The 19,567-nt window shown below is 59.3% G+C and overlaps 1 protein-coding gene across 1 annotated transcript; it reads left to right on the top strand.

Annotated features, from left to right (window-relative positions):
• Positions 1-802: 802 nt before the first annotated feature.
• Positions 803-9,538, top strand: MFAP4 (microfibril associated protein 4). The gene is made up of 6 exons (XM_084632438.1): positions 803-1,012; positions 6,119-6,203; positions 6,416-6,576; positions 6,846-6,942; positions 7,811-7,993; positions 9,219-9,538. Exons 1-6 carry the CDS (start codon positions 1,007-1,009, stop codon positions 9,464-9,466), a joined length of 780 nt encoding a protein of 259 aa, XP_084488564.1. The 5' UTR covers positions 803-1,006; the 3' UTR covers positions 9,467-9,538.
• Positions 9,539-19,567: the final 10,029 nt, after the last annotated feature.

Genomic DNA, 19,567 nt, shown 5'->3' on the forward strand with positions numbered 1-19,567 from the left:
CAGGAGTCCTGGCTCCCAGCCCCCCCCGTTCTAACCCACTAGACCCCACTCCCCTCCCAGAACTGGGGAGAGAACCCAGGAGTCCGGGCTCCCAGCCCCCCCCTGCTCTAACCCACTAGACCCCACTCCCCACCCAGAGCTGGGGGGAGAACCCAGGAGTCCCAGCTCCCAGCCCCGCCCCCGCTGCTCTACCCCACTAGTCCCCACTCCCCTCCCAGAGCTGGGAGAGAACCCAGGAGTCCTGGCTCCCAGCCCCGCCTGCTCTAACCCACTAGACCCCACTCCCCTCCCAGAGCTGGGAGAGAACCCAGGAGTCCTGGCTCCCAGCCCCCCCCTGCTCTAACCCACTAAATCCCACTGCCCTCCCAGAGCTGGGAGAGAACCCAGGAGTCCTGGCTACTAGGCCCCTGCTGTAACCCACTAGACCCCACTCCCCACCCAGAGCTGGGGGGAGAACCCAGGAGTCCTGGCTCCCAGCCCCCCCTGCTCTAACCACTAGACCCCACTCCCCTCCCAGAGCTGGGGGGAGAACCCAGGAGTCCTGGCTCCCAGCCCCCCCTGCTCTAACCACTAGACCCCACTCCCCTCCCAGAGCTGGGAGAGAACCCAGGAGTCCGGGCTCCCAGCTGACCCCTGCAGTCCCCAAAAGGCGCCTCTGTCTCCGCCCCCGCTGGCCCGGGCCCCGGTCCGTTCACACGTGAGCTTGTGAACGGTGTAACACTATGTTCGTGCCAAGCCGCCCGGAGGGCGTGGGTGTCCTTAGCTCAGGCCACGGCTGCGATTCCCCCCCCCCCTTTCATTTCCTGCCAGATGGTGTGTTTACACACAGCCCCTGTGCCGCGATTTATAGCCTGTCAGCTGATCCCCTGCCTTTGGGGGTGTCTGGGGGGCGGGGAGCCGAGCGGAAAATACGGGAAGACGGGAGCCGAGCGAGCTGTGATCCGGGTCAGCTCCGGCCAGACAAGTCAGGGGCTGCGGGCTGGGACGACAGGAAGCACCCAGCACCATGGAGGTAACGTGCACCCGGGGTGCTGGGGGGGGGGCCGGGCTGGAAAGTAGGGGGCCGAGGGAGCTAACTGAGAACAGAGCCAGGCCGTGCCGTGTGTGGGATCGCACAAGCGCTCTGCCTCGGCAGATGGGTCTGTCTCGGCTCTGGCTGGTAGCAACTGCTCGAAACGCTCCTTGTCCGGCCAACCCTCCCCTCCAGGGCTAGCTCGTGATCTCCAGACCCCCCCACCCCGCTTCTCGCCCTTTCCGTCTAGCCACCCCCACGCGGACCCCTGTCTGTCCGCCGAGCTATCCCATAGCCCCCTTCTCTTTACCTATCCCATGACCCCCTTCTCTTTACCTATCCCATGACCCCCTCCAGTCTACCTAGCCCATAGCCCCCTTCTCTTTACCTATCCCATAACCCCCTCCAGTCTACCTATCCCATGACCCCCTCCAGTCTACCTAGCCCATAGCCCCCTTCTCTTTACCTATCCCATAACCCCCTCCAGTCTACCTAGCCCATAACCCCCTCCAGTCTACCTATCCCATGACCCCCTCCAGTCTACCTAGCCCATAACCCCCTCCAGTCTACCTATCCCATGACCCCCTTCTCTTTACCTATCCCATAACCCCCTTCTCTTTACCTATCCCATAACCCCCTCCAGTCTACCTATCCCATGACCCCCTCCAGTCTACCTAGCCCATAGCCCCCTTCTCTTTACCTATCCCATAACCCCCTCCAGTCTACCTATCCCATGACCCCCTTCTCTTTACCTAGCCCATAACCCCCTTCTCTTTACCTATCCCATAACCCCCTCCAGTCTACCTATCCCATGACCCCCTTCTCTTTACCTATCCCATAACCCCCTCCAGTCTACCTATCCCATAACCCCCTTCTCTTTACCTATCCCATAACCCCCTTCTCTTTACCTATCCCATGACCCCCTCCAGTCTACCTAGCCCATAGCCCCCTTCTCTTTACCTATCCCATAACCCCCTCCAGTCTACCTAGCCCATAACCCCCTCCAGTCTACCTAGCCCATGACCCCCTCAGTCTACCTAGCCCATAGCCCCCTTCTCTTTACCTATCCCATAACCCCCTCCAGTCTACCTAGCCCATAACCCCCTCCAGTCTACCTAGCCCATAGCCCCCTTCTCTTTACCTATCCCATAACCCCCTCCAGTCTACCTATCCCATGACCCCCTTCTCTTTACCTATCCCATAACCCCCTTCTCTTTACCTATCCCATAACCCCCTCCAGTCTACCTATCCCATGACCCCCTTCTCTTTACCTATCCCATAACCCCCTCCAGTCTACCTAGCCCATGACCCCCTTCTCTTTACCTATCCCATAACCCCCTCCAGTCTACCTAGCCCATGACCCCCTCCAGTCTACCTAGCCCATAGCCCCCTTCTCTTTACCTATCCCATAACCCCCTCCAGTCTACCTATCCCATGACCCCCTTCTCTTTACCTATCCCATAACCCCCTCCAGTCTACCTAGCCCATAACCCCCTCCAGTCTACCTAGCCCATAGCCCCCTTCTCTTTACCTATCCCATAACCCCCTCCAGTCTACCTATCCCATGACCCCCTTCTCTTTACCTATCCCATAACCCCCTTCTCTTTACCTATCCCATAACCCCCTCCAGTCTACCTATCCCATGACCCCCTTCTCTTTACCTATCCCATAACCCCCTCCAGTCTACCTAGCCCATAGCCCCCTTCTCTTTACCTATCCCATAACCCCCTCCAGTCTACCTAGCCCATAACCCCCTCCAGTCTACCTAGCCCATAGCCCCCTTCTCTTTACCTATCCCATAACCCCCTCCAGTCTACCTAGCCCATAACCCCCTTCTCTTTACCTATCCCATAACCCCCTCCAGTCTACCTAGCCCATAGCCCCCTTCTCTTTACCTATCCCATAACCCCCTCCAGTCTACCTATCCCATAACCCCCTTCTCTTTATTTATCCCATAACCTCCTCCTGTCTACCTATCCCATGACCCCCTCCCGGCTACCTATCCCATAACCCCCTCCCGTCTACCTATCCCATAACCCTCTTCTCTTTATCTATCCCATAACCCTCTCCCATTTACCTATCCCATAACCCCTTCCCATTTACCTATCCCATAACCCCCTTCTCTTTACCTATCCCATAACCCCCTCCAGTCTACCTATCCCATAACCCTCTTCTCTTTATCTATCCCATAACCCCCTCCTGTCTACCTATCCCATAACCCCCTCCCGTCTACCTATCCCATAACCCTCTTCTCTTTATCTATCCCATAACCCTCTCCCATTTACCTATCCCATAACCCCTTCCCATTTACCTATCCCATAACCCCCTTCTCTTTACCTATCCCATAACCCCCTCCAGTCTACCTATCCCATAACCCCCTTCTCTTTATCTATCCCATAACCCCCTCCTGTCTACCTATCCCATGACCCCCTTCTCTTTATCTATCCCAAAACCCCCTCCCGTCTACCTATCCCATAACCCTCTTCTCTTTATCTATCCCATAACCCCCTCCCATTTACCTTTCCATAATCCCTTCCCATTTACCTATCCCATAACCCCCTTCTCTTTACCTATTCCATAACCCCTTCCCATTTACCTATCCCATAACCCCCTCCCATCTACCTATCCCATAACCCCCTCGCGTCTACCTATCCCATAACCCCTTCCATCTACCTATCCCATAACCCTCTTCTCTTTATCTATCCCATAACCCCCTCCCATCTACCTATCCCATAACCCCCTTCTCTCTACCCCCTTCTGTCTACCTATTCCATAACCCCCTCTTGTCTACCTATCCTATAACCCCCTTCTCTTTATCTATCCCATAACCCCCTCCCATCTGCCTATCCCATAACCCCTTCCATCTACCTATCCCATAACCCCCTACTCTTTATCTGTCTAGCCCCATAATCCCCTTCTCTCTACCTATCCCATAACCCTCTTTTTTTATATGTCTAGCCCCATAACCCCCTTCTCTCTACCTATCCCATAACTCCCTTCCATCTACCTATCCCATAACCCCCTTCTTTCTACCTATCTAGCCCCATAATCCCCTTCTCTCTACCTATCACATAACCCCCTTTTTTATCTATCTACCTAGCTACACCCATAATCTCCTTCTATCTATCCCATAACCCCCTTCTATCTATCTATCTATCTATCTATCTATCTATCTATCTATCTATCTATATTTTGGTCATTCAGGTTTTGTAATTTCCACATAGGAGTGTTGCTCTTTTAACACTTCTGAAAGCCTGTTCCACACCTTGTCCCTCTCTGATTTTGGAAGGCACTTCAGATTCTTAAACCTTGGGGCAAGTGCTGTAGCGATCTTTAGAAATCTCACATTGGTACCTTCCTTGCGTTTTCTGTCAAATCTGAAGTGTTCTTAAAACAAACCACGTGTGCTGGGTCATCATCCGAGACTGCTTTAACATGAAATATGGCAGAATACTTCATGGGTAAAATAGAGCAGGAGACCAACAACTCTCCCGCAAGGAGTTCAGTCACAAATTTAATTAATGCATTATTTTTTTAACGAGCATTATCAGCATGGAAGCATGTCCTCTGGAATGGTGGCCAAAGCATGAAGGGACATACAAACGTTTAGTGTATCTGGCACGTAAATACCTTGCAACGCCGGCTACAACAGTGCCATGCGAACGCCTGATCTCACTTTCAGGTGACATTGCAAATAATAAGCCGGCAGCATTATCTCCCGTCAATGGAAACTAACTTGTTTGTCTGAGCGATTGGCTGACCAAGAAGTAGGACTGAGTGGACTTGTAGGCTGTGAAGTTTTCCATTGCTTTGTTTTTGAGTGCAGTTATGTAACAAACAAAATCTACATTTGTAAATTGCTCTTTCACGATAAAGAGATCGCACTTCAGTATTCGTATGAGGTGAACGGAAAAATACTGTTTCTTTTGTTTATCATTTTTACAGTGCAAATATTCGTAATCAAAAATAATAATATAAAGTGAGCCCTGTACACTTTGTATTCTTTATTGTAACTGAAATCAATATATTTGAAAATGTAGAAAAACATCCAAAAATATGCAATAAAGCTCAATGGGTATTCTATTGTTTAACAGTGTGATTAATCCCAACTGATATTTTTAATTCATTTAACACATTTAACATTTAACTCATTTTTTTGAGTTAATCACTTGAGTTAACTGCCATTAATCGACAGCCCTAGTTATTTGACCTTTATATTTGGCCCTGGTGCGGTTTGGCCCACTCCAGTTCTGGAGCCCACAATCCAAGAAGGATGGGTCAGAGAAGAGCCATGGGATTGACGAATGGTTTAGAAACCATCCTTAATAGTGAGAGACTCCAGGAGCTCCGTCTATGTAGCTTAGCAAAGAGAAGGTCCACGGGTGACTTGATCCCGGTCCATAAATACTGACATCGGGAACAGGTATTTATTAATGGGCTCTTCAATCTAGCAGCGAAAGATCTACCACAATCCAATGGCTGGAAGTTGAAGCTCGACAAATTCCGACGGGAAATAAAGCATCAATTTTTCGCAGGGAGGGGAATGAACCATTGGGAAGTGAACATTTGGAAACTGTGAATTTAAGTGAGGCCATTCTGTGAAAGTCAGAGTCCAGCCACCTCAAGGGGCGAACAGGACCCCCCAGAATAAGCAACAGAGTCAGCTGCTTGTATACCACACCAATGGATGCCCAGTGGGTCTTTTATGGGAGCGCGTCACGTTCGGAACCGAAGGGTTGTGCGGAGCTCTGTAGCTGGGTGACGGCAATGCGCGGATGCAGGGGTATATGTGACGAAGCTTCGTGCAGTGAGTGACCCAAGTGGACTGAGACCTGGGGGCAGGTTTCACTCCTTCTGGAGGGGATGAACCAGAGAGGAAAGGTCCCAGGGTCTTACTGGTCTGGGTGAGCCCCCAAACATCACCAATTCCCAGGCCAAAAGCTTTGTGGGACTATACATTAAATCTCTATGGGGAGGAGGGGAATCTGGGGCTCTGAACCCCGTGATCTCAGAGCAGGGAGAGGGTCTGACTCTGGGGTCCCCCATTTTTACTCTAGATGAAGGTCCCTTCCTCACTCGGTGTCTCTCTCTCTCCGGCTGCTACAGGCGTCCTCGCTGGTCCATTTCCCACTGCTTCTCTTCCTCCTGGCGTGGGCGCCCATGACCGATGGCCAAGCCATCAACGCTCAAGGTAAGTCCCTCCCCAAGCCCGGTCCCCGCTGTGCGTATCCTGCCCTGTCACCCGCTAGTCGCTGGGTGGGGCATAGAGGGCCAGGAGGCGGCTGCTGCCCCCTAGAGGAGCAATGTGGGGCTGCTAGAGGCAGAGGTGGAGAATTCGATCCCAGCGCAGGACACATCGGGGAACAGGGGCAGGGTCTGGCTAATGCTCTCTCCGCTGGGCAGCTCAGCAGAAGTTGTGTGCGGACGAATCCTTTCCCCTGGACTGTGAGGATGTCTACGACCAGGGATCAGAGACGGACGGCGTCTATCTGATCTACCCGGCTGGCCCCAACATCCCCGTGCCGGTCTACTGCGACATGACCACGGACGACGGGAAGTGGACGGTGCGTAGCATCGTTAAGAGCCAGGGGTGTGCCCCCTGCCCCGCTCCAACCACCAGACCCCTCTCCCCTCCCAGAGCCGGGGATAGAACCCAGGAGTCCCGGGTGGGTCCCCTGCCCCACTCCCCACTGGAGAGCTCTGTCCCTGATTGGCTCAGCCCATAGATCCATTATCCATAGAGGTTTCAGGCCATAAGGGACGTGCTGCCGGCCCTAACCCAAAGCCCCTGCCCCGGGGGTCTGACCCCGCTCTCTCTCCATCATGCCGCCAGGTCTTCCAGAAGCGCTTCAACGGCTCGGTCAGCTTCTTCCGGGGCTGGAACGACTATCGGTTCGGGTTCGGCAGGGCCGACAGCGAATACTGGCTGGGTAGGTGATGGGACAGGGGCCCCAGCCCCACAGCCACCTGGGCCTACCTCCCGCCACCCTACCAGTCCTAGCCTCTGCCACGCCGCCCCTCCATCCATCCATCTCTCTGTGCCTGTCCACCCCCACCTCATCTAACCTACCATCCACCCCCACATGCCCCCACCCATCCCCCCACCCCCACATATCTCTTCATCCATCCATCCACCCACCCTCACCTACACACCCCTCCAGCCAGCCAGCCCCACACAACCATCCATCCATCCACCCCCATACCTCTCTACCCATCCATCCACCCATCCCCACACACCCCTCTATCCATCCAGCCATCTACCCCCACACACCCCTCTATCCATCCATCTATCCACCCCCAAAACACCTCCTTTCATCCATCCACCCCCACCCATCCACTCACCCCCACATATCTTTTCATCCATCCATCCACCCTCACGTACACACCCTTCTATCCAATCATCCATGCGTCCATCCACCCCCACATATCTCTTTATCCATCCATCCATCCACGCCCACCTGCTCCCCTCTATCCATCCATCCACCCCCAGCTACACACCCCTCCCTCCACCCATCCACCCCCCACACACCCCCCACCCAGCCAGCCAGCCATCCCTACACACTCCTTCATCCATCCATCCATCCCCAAATACCCCTCCATCTATTCACCCCCATTCCCATTCTCTTCCTTCTCTTTTGTCCCCGGCTTCCCTGTTCCAGCCCCAAAAGCCACCCAGGCCAGATGCTCTGGTGGACAGCAGCCCCCCAATACACATACACCCCCCTTCCCACACCCTCCAGGTTAACTCTTTCCCTGCTGGATCCTCACACGTGCTCCCTGCCCTGCCCTGCCCCGCAGGCCTGCAGAACATCTACCTCCTGACCCTGAAGCGGAAGTACGAGCTGCGGGTGGACCTGGAGGACTTTGAGAACAACACGGCCTGGGCCAAGTACATGGATTTCTCCCTGTCGCCCCATGCTATCAGCGCCGAGGAGGACGGCTACACCCTGCACGTGGGGAGCTTCACCGATGGCGGGGCAGGTGAGAGAACCCAGCTGTCCAGGCATGTGGCCCACCAAACCCCATGCCCCTCCTGCAGGCAATGACTGAACCCAGGGTTCCTGATCCCCACCTCCCTCATTTAAACCACTAGCCCCCACTCTCCTCCCAGAGCCAGAGACAGAACCCAGGAGTCCTGGCTCCCAGCCCCCACATGCTCTAACACCTAGACCCCACTCCTCTCCCAGAGCTGGGGACAGAACCCAGGAGTCCTGGCTCCCAGCCCCCACATGCTCTAACCCCTAGACCCCACTCCCCTCCCAGAGCCGGGGACAGTACCCAGGAGTCCTGGCTCGCAGCTCCCACACGCTCTAACCACTAGCCCCCACTCCCCTCCCAGAGCCGGGGATAGAACCCAGGAGTCCTGGCTCCCAGCCCCCACACGCTCTAACCCCTAGACCCCACTCCTCTCCCAGAGCTGGGGACAGTACCCAGGAGTCCTGGCTCCCAGCCCCCACACGCTCTAACCCCTAGACCCCACTCCTCTCCCAGAGCTGGGGACAGAACCCAGGAGTCCTGGCTCCCAGCCCCCACACGCTCTAACCCCTAGACCCCACTCCTCTCCCAGAGCTGGGGACAGTACCCAGGAGTCCTGGCTCCCAGCCCCCACACGCTCTAACCCCTAGACCCCACTCCTCTCCCAGAGCTGGGGACAGAACCCAGGAGTCCTGGCTCCCAGCCCCCACACGCTCTAACCCCTAGACCCCACTCCTCTCCCAGAGCTGGGGACAGAACCCAGGAGTCCCTGCACTGATGAGGGAGTCAATGTTAGTCTCCTCTGAATCAACCTCCACCTGCCCTGCCCCAGAGGTGGCTGCATCTCAGCCCCGAGTGAGCCATCTCTGGAAAGCATCATGTGCAGCTGTTCCCCAGCTGCCCTACCCCAGAGGTGGCTGCCTCTTAGTGCTGGGGCTTGTCATCCCGACACTCAGAGCCCTGACGCGGCCCCCCGCCCCCGCCCTGCCCCAGCCCACCCCCATCCCCGCTGCCCTGTGAGCGCAATCCCACAGCCAACCGAGGCAGAGGGACCCATGCCCGCGGACGCAGCCGCTCGGCAACCCCGAGCGCCGGGGGGGCATCCCCGGGGCCCTCCTTAACGACCCTCTCGCCAGCCAAAAACCACCCAGGGCAGGGTGGTCCCCGGCCGGCCGCTCCCCCAGCCGAGATGGAGACGCCCCGTCTAACCCGTCCCCTCTCCCGCATCCAGGCGACTCCTTGTCCTACCACACCGGGCAGAAGTTCTCCACCTTCGACCGCGACCAAGACCTGTACGTGCAAAACTGTGCGGCCCTCTCCTCCGGCGCCTGGTGGTTCAAAAGCTGCCACTTCTCCAACCTCAACGGCTTCTACCTGGGGGGGGCCCACCTCTCCTACGCCAACGGCCTCAACTGGGCCCAGTGGAAAGGCTTCTACTACTCGCTCCGCAAGAGCGAGATGAAGATCCGGCGCATCTGAGCCGCCTCCCCCCGCCCTCTCGCCGGGAGCGGGGCCCAGGGAGCCCGGTGGAGTTCGGGGGAAGGGATTGGGGGTGGGGGGTGGGCGAAACGGGGTCGGGGGGGGGGGAGCAGGATAGAGCCCGGAGGAGCAGGGTGCTGTGGGGAAACGGGCTTTTATTATATCGGACTGGGGACGTGAGTTCGAATCCTGGCTTGGGTGAACCGGCGCCACAAGACCGGTCCGGTCTCAGGGGGGGTCGGAGGAGGGGCAGCAGGGGGCTGCGGGGCGGGAGTGGGGGGCACCGGCGGCGGGAAGGGGGAAGCCCAGGGCGGGGCTGGCAGGGGGCTGCGGGGCGGAAGTGGGGGGCACCGGCGGCAGGAAGGGGGAAGCCCAGGGCGGGGCTGGCAGGGGGCTGTGGGGCAGAAGTGGGGGGCACCGGCTGCGAGAAGGGGGAAGCCCAGGGCGGGGCTGGCAGGGGGCTACGGGGCGGGAGTGGGGGGCACCCACCCAAGAGGCTGGCTGCTGCCCCCTTGTGCCCCACTCTCTGTCCCCTAATAAAACTCCGTTCCTTGAGGCTCCTCTCTGGCTCTTTGCAGGATGCGGGTGGGGGGAGGATGCCCGGGGTGACCCTAACCCCGATCCCTGCCAGAACACGCGGGGTCCCCCCGTCCTTATTCCACCCCCGATACTCTCCCCTCCCCCAACAGGTCTTGGCGTGACACCAGGTCTCAGTTCAGGCCTGCACTGGGGGGTGGGGGATCCTGGGGGCACTGACGCTCCAGATGCCTGGGTCCCATCCTGTCGCTCCCTGATGGGGCTGAGGGCACTGCCTTCCCGGACGCCTGGGTCCCATCCCCTTATTCCCAGAGGGGGCAGGGGGCACTCCCAACCCGGATGCCTGGGTCCCATCCCCTCGGCAGGGGGCACTCCCATCCCAGACGCCTGGGTCCCATCCCCTCGCTCCCTGAGGGGGCAGGGGGCACTCCCATCCCGGACGCCTGGGTCCCATCCCCTCGCTCCCTGCCCCCACTGGAACCCCATGTCAGGGTTAGGGGGCTCAAAGACATGTTAGCCAGGGCAGGGAGAGGGGGACAGGGGGATGGCCCAGGGCTGGGGGGCTGAAGGCAGCAGAGAGAGTCACAAGTCTCGATCCTGCCTTTCCCACTGCCCAGTCCCAGAGGGGCCTGGGACAGACTTTGTCCCACAATGCATTGCAAACTACCCAGCAACCCTTTCTGCAGGGAGCTCTCTGGAGAGGCATCACCACTATCCCACAATGCTTTGCTGCACGTGTGTCCTTGTGTCTGCCCCCCTGAGAGAGGGGGGCTGGGCTTGGTCCCACAATGCATTGCAAATTACCCAGCAGCCCTAGCTACAAAGCCCCATTCCCAGGTGAGCATCGCTAGCCTCCCACAATGCACCTGGGCATTGGCTACGGGGCTTCGTCCCACACCGCGCCGCACATTACCCAGCAGCCTTTGCTGCCTTGCCCCGAACAGGGCCGCATTGCGAGCCTCCCACAATGCACTGCAAACCTCCCAGCAGCCCTTGCTGGGCAGCCACATCCAGGGGACCGTCGCTAGCAGCCCACAATGCACTGCATGGCGCCGCTCCCTTCCCTACCCCCAGCGGTGTCGTGGGGCTCAGAGCCCGGCCCCCCCCCTCCATGCCATCCTCCCGCCAGCCAAAAAAGTCTCACTCCAACTGGGGGAAGGGGACTGACCTGCTCAGGGGGGCAGGGCATGGGACATGGGGCCCGTCCCCTCCAGGGGGCGCTAGACCCCAGCGCTAGGCGCTGCTCAAACACCCGTCTGGTCTGCCCTAGAGCAGGCAAAGCCAGAGGGAAGAGACCAAAGAACCGGGAAGCCCCTCGCACCGGCGTGAACCTGCTCCACACACACGCTCGCTCCCTGGGGTGACTCATGGGACACCCCCCGACTTCCCCGTGCCCCGGAGAGCGGAGCTGGGTGGAACGAACCACGGCGAAAGGCAAATAGCCACAGTCCACAAACGGAGGCGGCCCCCTCAGAGCCGGCGCCCCCTAGTGGCCCTGTGTCCCATTCCCCACCCCCCGATGAGCCAGCCAATCCCGTGCCCTGGGGCTTGATCAGAGCTGGCGCCCCCTAGAGGGGGAAGCCCCCATGTCCCATTCCCTGCCCCCCTGAGCCAGCCAGTCCCCCCAGACCAGACCTAGATTTTTCCCCCCCTCTTGACTCATGTCTCAGGTTCCTTGCTTGACTTTCCAGCCCTTGTGCCCCCCCCGCTTCTAGATCCCAGAAGCCCCGGCTAATCCCTCCACACGTACCAGACCCCCCCGGCCGGCCGCTGGCTGGGCCTGACTGGACACAGAGCCCTGCTGGGAAACAGCCACGCACGAGAGGCTCTCCGAATACGTCCGCTACCTTAGGAGTGACACGAGGGGGAAGGAGGGTGTTGTAGGGGAAGGTGCCCATATGGGCAGACCTGGGGAGAGAACCCAGGTGTCCTGGTTCCCAGTCCGCCCTTGGCTAACCCACCAGCCCCCACTCCCCTCTCAGCGCTGGGGAGAGAACCCAGGCGTCCTGGTTCCCACCCCCCGCTGCTCTAACCCACCAGCCCCCATTCCCCTCCCAGAGCTGGGGAGAGAACCCAGGCGTCCTGGCTCCCAGCCCCCACTGCTCTAACCCACCAGCCCCCATTCCCCTCCCAGAGCTGGGGAGAGAACCCAGGCGTCCTGGTTCCCACCCCCCGCTGCTCTAACCCACCAGCCCCCATTCCCCTCCCAGAGCTGGGGAGAGAACCCAGGCGTCCTGGCTCCCAGCCCCCGCTGCTCTAACCCACCAGCCCCCACTCCCCTCTCAGAGCTGGGGAGGGAACCCAGGCGTCCTGGCTCCCAGCCTCGCTGCGGGGCCGGGGGGCCCGGTGGCAGAGGGGGCGCAGCCCCAGGAGAGCAGGGCCCGGCAGATCTGGGACGGGGCAGGCCTCAGAGCAGCCAGTCGGTGTCTGAACCTTCGGCCTCAGCACCTGCTGCTGGCCCTGGGGCCTGGAATCCAGGGCACCGACCGCAAGACGCTGCCTGGCCCCGGGACGGGAGCCCAGCTCCTCTTTGCTGTTCTTCTCGGTCAGAGAGTCCCTCCCAGCCCCCGCTCTAACCCGCGAGCCCCCACTGCTGTCCGAGAGCCGGGGGGAGAACCCAGGAGTCCTGGCTCCCAGCCCCCCCTGCTCTAACCCACCAGCCCCCACTCCCCTCCCAGAGCCGGGGAGAGAACCCAGGAGTCCTGGCTCCCAGCCCCGCCTGCTCCAATCCACCAGCCCCCACTCCCCTCCCAGAGCCGGGGAGAGAACCCAGGAGTCCTGGCTCCCAGCCCCGCCTGCTCCAATCCACCAGCCCCCACTCCCCTCCCAGAGCCGGGGAGAGAACCCAGGAGTCCTGGCTCCCAGCCCACTCCTCCTCCCCTCGCCCCGCCGGGACCCACCAGACGTGTCTAGACAGCTGTAGTTCCCTGGCTCGCTGCGGTTATACCTGGCTCCCGCCCAGGCCCGGCAGCCAAAGCGACCGCTTGAGGGATGAGCTCACTGCACGAGGGTCCTGGAGACATGGGGCCTCGGCCAACCGCTCCGGCGAGCCTCAGCTGTGAGCCTGGCCTGTGTCCCTACATGCCCCAGGGGGCTACGGGTCGGGGCTGAGGGGCACTGGCAGAGCCGGGGGTGGGGGAGAGCCCAGGACTGGGCTAGCAGGGGGCTGTGGGTCAGGACTGAGGGGCACCTGCAGAGCCGGGGGCTGGACAGGAGCAACGGGCCCATCTAGCCCGGCCTCCCGCCTCCCTGCTAATCCTGTTCTATTTAACCTCAGTTCCCTGCCCCCGTTGCCTGACCCAGGAGAGTATCTGACCCCTCCCTTGATCCCCTTCCCTCCCCCCCACCCCGGCTTTTCTCAGGTCCCCGGCTGGCTGCCCCTCATCCCAGTCTCTGGTCTCCCCGCAGCCCCTCCCCCTCGCGCCGGATCATGGGGGGGGCGGGGTGGCCATGGGGGGAGCGTGGCCGTGGCAGGTCAGCCTGCCCCTCCTGGACTCCCGTGAGTGGGGGGGTGTCACTCGTCGCCCACCAGTGGGTGCTGTCAGCCGGGCACTGCTTCCAGAGGTGATGGGGGAAGGGGGGCATCCCGGACACTTGGGTCCCATCCAATCACTCCCCGGTGGTGGCGGGGGGGGTCATCCCGGATGCCTGGGTCCCATCCAATCTCTCCTCATAGAGCTGGGGGCACTGCTGACCCAGACTCCAGGGTCTTATCCAATCACACCCGGGGCCAGGGGTGCTTAGAGTGATGCCATCCCGGACACCTGGGTCCGGTTCACTGCCCTGGACTCTGGGAGCTCTGTGGGTCCCAATCCCGGATGCCTGGGTTCTATTCCTCATCCCGGACTCTCCCCCTGCAGCCTCTATGACCCTGCCCTGCACACGGTCCTCCTGGGGGCCCACAGGCTGTCGGCCTGTGAGCCGAATTGCCCCCACCCCCCACCCCTGCAACGCCGTCTTCCGAGCCAGTGGGAACACTGCTGCAGCTCCAGACCCCCGCCAACCTCACCCCCAGCGTGCGGCCCGTCTGCCCCCCCGGACGCCGGGGTCCGATTCCCCCCAGGCACCGGGTGCTGGGGCACCGGCTGGGGGGACGTTTGCCAAGGAGGTGAGTCCGGACGCCTGGGTTCTCCGGGAAGCCAGTGGAATCTAAGGGTTAGAGCTGGGGTGGGAGTGGGGGGCTGGGAGCCAGGACTCCTGGGTTCTATCCCTGGCTCTGCAAGGGGAGTGGGGAGGGTCTAGTGGTTAGAGCCAGGAATAGAACCCAGGTGTCCTGGCTCCCCTCCCCACCCCGGAGCCCCCGCAGGAGGTGTCCGTCCCGACGGTGGACACCCCGACCTGCGAGGCCCTCAGCCTCCTGGGCTTCTCCAGTCCCGCCAGGACCCGGCAGACCCAGGACGACATGCTCTGGGCTGGGTACCCTGAGGGGCAGAGAGACACCTGCCTGGTGACGCCCCCGGTGGCTGCTCCCTGTAACTGCAGCCTCCTGCTCCTGCCCCCGCCTCCCCCTCTAGTGGCTGCTCCCTGTCACTGCAGCTTCCTCCTGCTCCCTGCTCACTTCCCGCTCCCCCCCCCCCCGCACCGCCCTGCCCCTACCCCAGCAGTTAACCCCTTAGTTCCAGGGCTGAAGGCCAGGGCATCACGAGTTCAATGCATTGCACTGTCTCTGGGAGGGATGACCCGGTGGGGGTGACATCAGTGTGATTGGAGGCCCCCTGGCTGGGTGGGGGGAAGGGGGTCCCAGGTGGTTGGGGAAGGGGGGGGCAGTTGGGTGAGGGAAGGAAAAGGAGTGACAATAAAGTCAGTAAATTGATAACCCTAGACTTTGGATCCTTGCTGTCTAATTTTCATCTCATTTGGTTTCCACTGCGAATATAGTCATTCTTTATCTACAGACACGGTGTAGGGGTTAAAAAAAAAAACCAGTGGGTACAGTAGATTTGATATCCCCCAGTTGAGATGTGGGTAAATGCCATATACCCCAAATGAGAACTCCCTTTACCCACGTTTACCCTTGAAGACACTATTGATAGCTAGGAAGCAGTATCTTGTTGGAAGACCCTGCCTTTCTGCAAATAAAAGGAAATTCCAAGACAAAAACTTTGTGACGCGAAAGATGTAGTTATTGATCCTTACATTCAAAGTCCATTTGAGATGTACATTTAGCAGGAGGTTTTGCCATTAGAAGAAAGATCCTTTTAGGCAGAGAATTTCTTCTTTAAAAAACTATGCAAATTGCCAGGAATATTGGGCTAGAGGGGCCAGCTTGTTGAGGAAGAACGGGCAAGAAAAAAAGGGCAGGCGTGTTGCCTTATATATCAGAAATGACTATACTCGTTCTGAGGTCCAGACGGATCCCTGTTGAAAGCCTCTGGGTGAAGGTAAAATCGGGGGAGGGTGGAAATAGGGGACAAGGTCATGGTAGGGGTCTACTGTAGATCACCAAATCAGGAGGTGGAAGAGACATTTCGAGAACAACTCACGAAAGATCCCAAGCACAAGACCTGGTAGGAATGGGGGTCATGAGCCACCCAAGCCAGCCACTGGAAAAGTAACACAAAACAGCCAACAAGTTCTTGGCATGTGCTGGAGACAACTCTTCTTGGCACTGGTGGGGCTTCAGCTGACATCCCGTGTCCAAGTCTGGGCACTGCACTCTCAGAAAGATGAGGACAAATTGGAGCGAGTCCGGAGGAGAGCAACAGAAATGAGCAGAGATTTAGGAACTACCTGAAAGGGGGTTCCCAAGAGGATGGCCCTAGACTGTTCTCAGTGGTAGCAGATGACAGAACGAGGAGTAATGGTCTCAAGTTGCCGTGGGGGAGATTTAGGTTGGATATTAGGAAAAACTTTTTCACTAGGAGGGTGGTGAAACACTGGAATGCGTTACCTAGGGAGGTGGTGGAATCTCCGTCCCTAGAAGTTTTTAAGGCCAAGCTTGACAAAGCCATGGCTGGCATGATTTAGTTGGGGATCGGTCCTGCTTTGAGCAGGGGGTTGGACTAGATGACCTCCTGAGGTCCCTTCCAGCCCTGATATTCTATGATTCTATGGTCCTATGAACCCTGAGCTGTGAGGCAAGGTTGCAACCATTGGGCATGTTTCTGTATTGAGAAGAGAAGGTGGAGCGGGGACATGAGAACAGGCGTCAAAGATGTCAAAGGCTGCACAGAGAGGACGGAGCTCAGATGTTCTCCACGGGGAGGGCAAGAAGTAACAGGCTTCGTCTGCAGCAAGGGAGACTCAGATATTAGGGGAAACTTCCTAACTTTGAGGCTCCTTCAGCCCTGGAACAGGTGACCGAGGAAGATGGTGGAATTCCCGTCACTGGGGGTTTTTAAGACCAGGTTGGGGACAAACACCTGTCAGGGCTGGTCTAGGGTTACTTGTCCGGCCTCAGCCCAGGGGATGGACTGGATGACCTTCCGAGGTCCCTTCCAGCCTGCGGTGCCTAGGGTCCTGTGATTAAAGTTGGCAGAGCGATTTGCCCGGCGAGGGGTTAGAGACGGGCATCTATCTTAGAACCCACCTGATGCTGGAAATGATGAGACGCGCATCTTCTCGTAGGGCAACGGCCACCCTTGCCACTTGTGGTGGGTGTTGTGGAGCCGGCCTGAACGGACCCACTGTTCCTAAGCGCTGCAAGCTCCCGCTGCCTTCGCAGCCACGCCGGCCAGCGCCATCGCGCCATGCTTGCTCGGGATGTGTGGTCTGCTGTCCCGGGGCGCAGCTGCTCCACCGTCCACAGGCTGGGACCTCTTGGGCTGTGCGTTGCAGGATTGGAAGGGTAGGGGGGGCGGGGGCCAAACCGAATCGTTCCTGCGACTCCTTTTAGATCGGTTCAGCGCCGAGCCGGGATCAGCCGCGGCCGAACACCTTCATGGCAGATGCCCTCAGCCTGGAAAAGTGAGTGGAGCTACCCATCAGTTGTCGGCGGTCAGCCGACCCGCTGGGTGCTGAGGATCGACCACCGGGTCTGCTCTGAGGGGCATGCTCTGCTGTGGAGAGGGGGCTGATGGCCTGGATCATGCACAGGAGGTTACTGGTGGATCTGAACGTCTTCTGTCCTCCTGCTAGACTGGGGCCACAGATGGGACCCAGTCTCTGCCCCGGCCCGTCCACCCACCCACCCACCCACAAGGCCTCAGGGGTCATCCGGAGAAGAGGGTATATCCCCATGACGCTCTGAGGCCTGGTTGACCACCATGGCAGGTTCCCCAATATTGGGATGGTCAACAAAGGTCCGTGATGCGGAGACCTTCCGAAATGCAGCCCAGGAGAAAAGGGACTTTTGCTTCCAAGCTCACCTGGGGACCAGCTTCTCCGGCAGCTCCTCCGGCTGCTGGAGCTGTTCACGGGGCCCCTGGGCGGTGGGAAGGAGCTCTTCAGTTCTGCTCTGAGCGCGGGCAGGGCCGTGCGGGCTGCGGAGCCTGAAGGGTGGACGGAGGGAGCTGGCGCTCAGGCTGGAAGCAGATCCCCCTCGCCCCACAGCGACTTGCGGAGAGCTGCACGAGCCTTGGGCAGAGCTGGGGGATGGGCGGCTGGAAGCGTTCCTGGCTCTCGCTTTGGCTCCCTTCCTCGAAGACATGGGGCTGCATTCTCGGGAACAGTGTGTAGCACGCAGGAGGAAACAGAGACGCGCTTGAGGCTGGAGACAATTAGTTGTTGCAAGACTCCACCTGGTTCCCATCCCCGGCTCTGGGAGGGGAGTGGGGATTAGTGGGTTAGGGCTGGGAGCCAGGACTCCTGGGTTCTGTCCCCAGCTCTGGGAGGGGAGTGGAGCCGGGTTGGGAGGGGGGCTGGGAGCCAGGACTCCTGGGTTCTATCCCCAGCTCTGGGAGGGGAGTGGAGTCAGGTTGGGGGGAGGAGCTGGGAGCCAGGACTCCTGGGTTCTATCCCAGTTCTGGGAGGGCAGTGGGGTCTAGTGGGTTAGGGCAGTGGGGGCTGGGAGCCAGGACTCCTGGGCTCTCTCCCTGGCTCTGGGAAGGGAGTGGGGGCTGGTGGGTCAGAGCAGGGGGGCTGGGAGTCACAGCTACGCAGGACTGGAAGGGATCTCCTGGATTGTGTAGCCAAGTCCTTTGCTATCACAGGCCACCCCGTCCTCTCCACCCCTTCAGAAACCGGCCGCGCCCCGTCTTCGGCCTACTCAGGGCGTTGGCTCCCATTGGGAGGCTCTTCCAGACTCTGCCTCCCCTGGAGCCTTCTCCCCATTTCCAGGCCCACCAGTGTCAGCGTCTCCATGGCTCCCCCTCCCCTCCCACCGCGACGTGCCCTGAATGAGCTGCCACCCCCCACCCCACCTCGGCCCTTGGTCCAGGCTCACAGAGCCCAGCGCCCTGAGTCTCCTCTCGTGAGGCCGGCGCTCCGGTACCCTGAGCACCCCAGCAGCTCCCCTGCACCTTGCCCAGCACAGGGCCTCTTTGCCAAATGTGGGCACCAGGACTCCTGGGTTCTCTCCCCAGCCGTGGGAGGGGAGTGGGGTCTAGTGGGTTACAGCAGGGGGGCTGGGAGCCAGGATTCCTGGGTTCTCGCCCCAGGTCTGGGAGGGAAGTGGGGTCTAGTGGGTTAGAGCAGGGGGGGCTGGGAGCCAGGACTCCTGGGTTCTCTCCCCGGCTGTGGGAGGGGAGTGGGGTCTATTGGGTTAGAGCAGGGGGGGCTGGGAGCCCGGACTCCTGGGTTCTATCCCCGGCGTGGGAGGGGAGTGGGGTCTAGTGGGTTAGAGCAGGGGGGGCTGGGAGCCCGGACTCCTGGGTTCTATCCCCAGCTCTGGGAGGGGAGTGAGGGCTAGTGTTTTCGAGCAGGGGGGCTGGAAGGCAGGACTCCTGGGATCACTTTGGAGGGGGAGATATTTCAACCCCAAATTCCTGAAAGATCTGAGCAATGAGCTTAGCCCAAGAGCCGAGGCAGGAAAATGATGTAAAGGGGTTTCAGATAAAATCAGCCCGTTAAACCCAAAGTTGCAAACTTGGGTGCTTCAGTAACGGCCACATTTCTTGCCAATAACGGAGATCTTGATAACCCGTTCCCCCTCCCCGCCCCCAGCCCAAGAGCTGCCATTAAAACCCCACAACCGGATGAGATCTGGAGGAAGCAGACAGAGAGCGGCAGGTAAGAGATCACCCCAGAATTGCCAACCCCAAACCAGGAGTCCGGCTCAGCAGAACTCATGAGATTAGCTTTCAAACCATGAGATTCTGTAAAAACAGTGAGATTTCTGGCGCTTTTGATTTGCTTTCGGAGCCTCTAGGGTGCACTGGGGTCAGGTCTGGAAGCTTTCTCCTCCACCACCAGGGCTGGAAACTGAGTTTTCCTTTACGAACGAAGGCTGAAGTCATCACGTATCCACCTGACTCCAGGAGCTGGGGCTTTATGGGAAACAAGAATTATCATGAGACTCATGAGAGTTGGCCAAGCTGTAACCCTCCAATAGAGGCCCCGGGTCGCATTCCCCACCCCCCGGAGCCAGCCAGTCCCCTGCCCTGGGGCAGGATGGGAGCCGGCACCCCCTAGAGGGGAATGTTCCTACATGTCTGGCTAGTCTGACTCCTGCTCATTCTAGTTGTT

Source organism: Lepidochelys olivacea (genome assembly GCF_965140295.1).
Source record: "Lepidochelys olivacea isolate rLepOli2 genome assembly, chromosome: 6".
NCBI lineage: Eukaryota > Metazoa > Chordata > Testudines > Cheloniidae > Lepidochelys > Lepidochelys olivacea.

What these genes read in the sequence shown, in the direction of transcription:
- MFAP4 (XM_084632438.1), top strand. An exon ending in CCAAGCCATCAACGCTCAAG is followed by an intron (nt 6,204 to 6,415) that starts GTAAGTCCCTCC and finishes TCCGCTGGGCAG; the next exon opens with CTCAGCAGAAGTTGTGTGCG. An exon ending in CGGACGACGGGAAGTGGACG is followed by an intron (nt 6,577 to 6,845) that starts GTGCGTAGCATC and finishes TCATGCCGCCAG; the next exon opens with GTCTTCCAGAAGCGCTTCAA.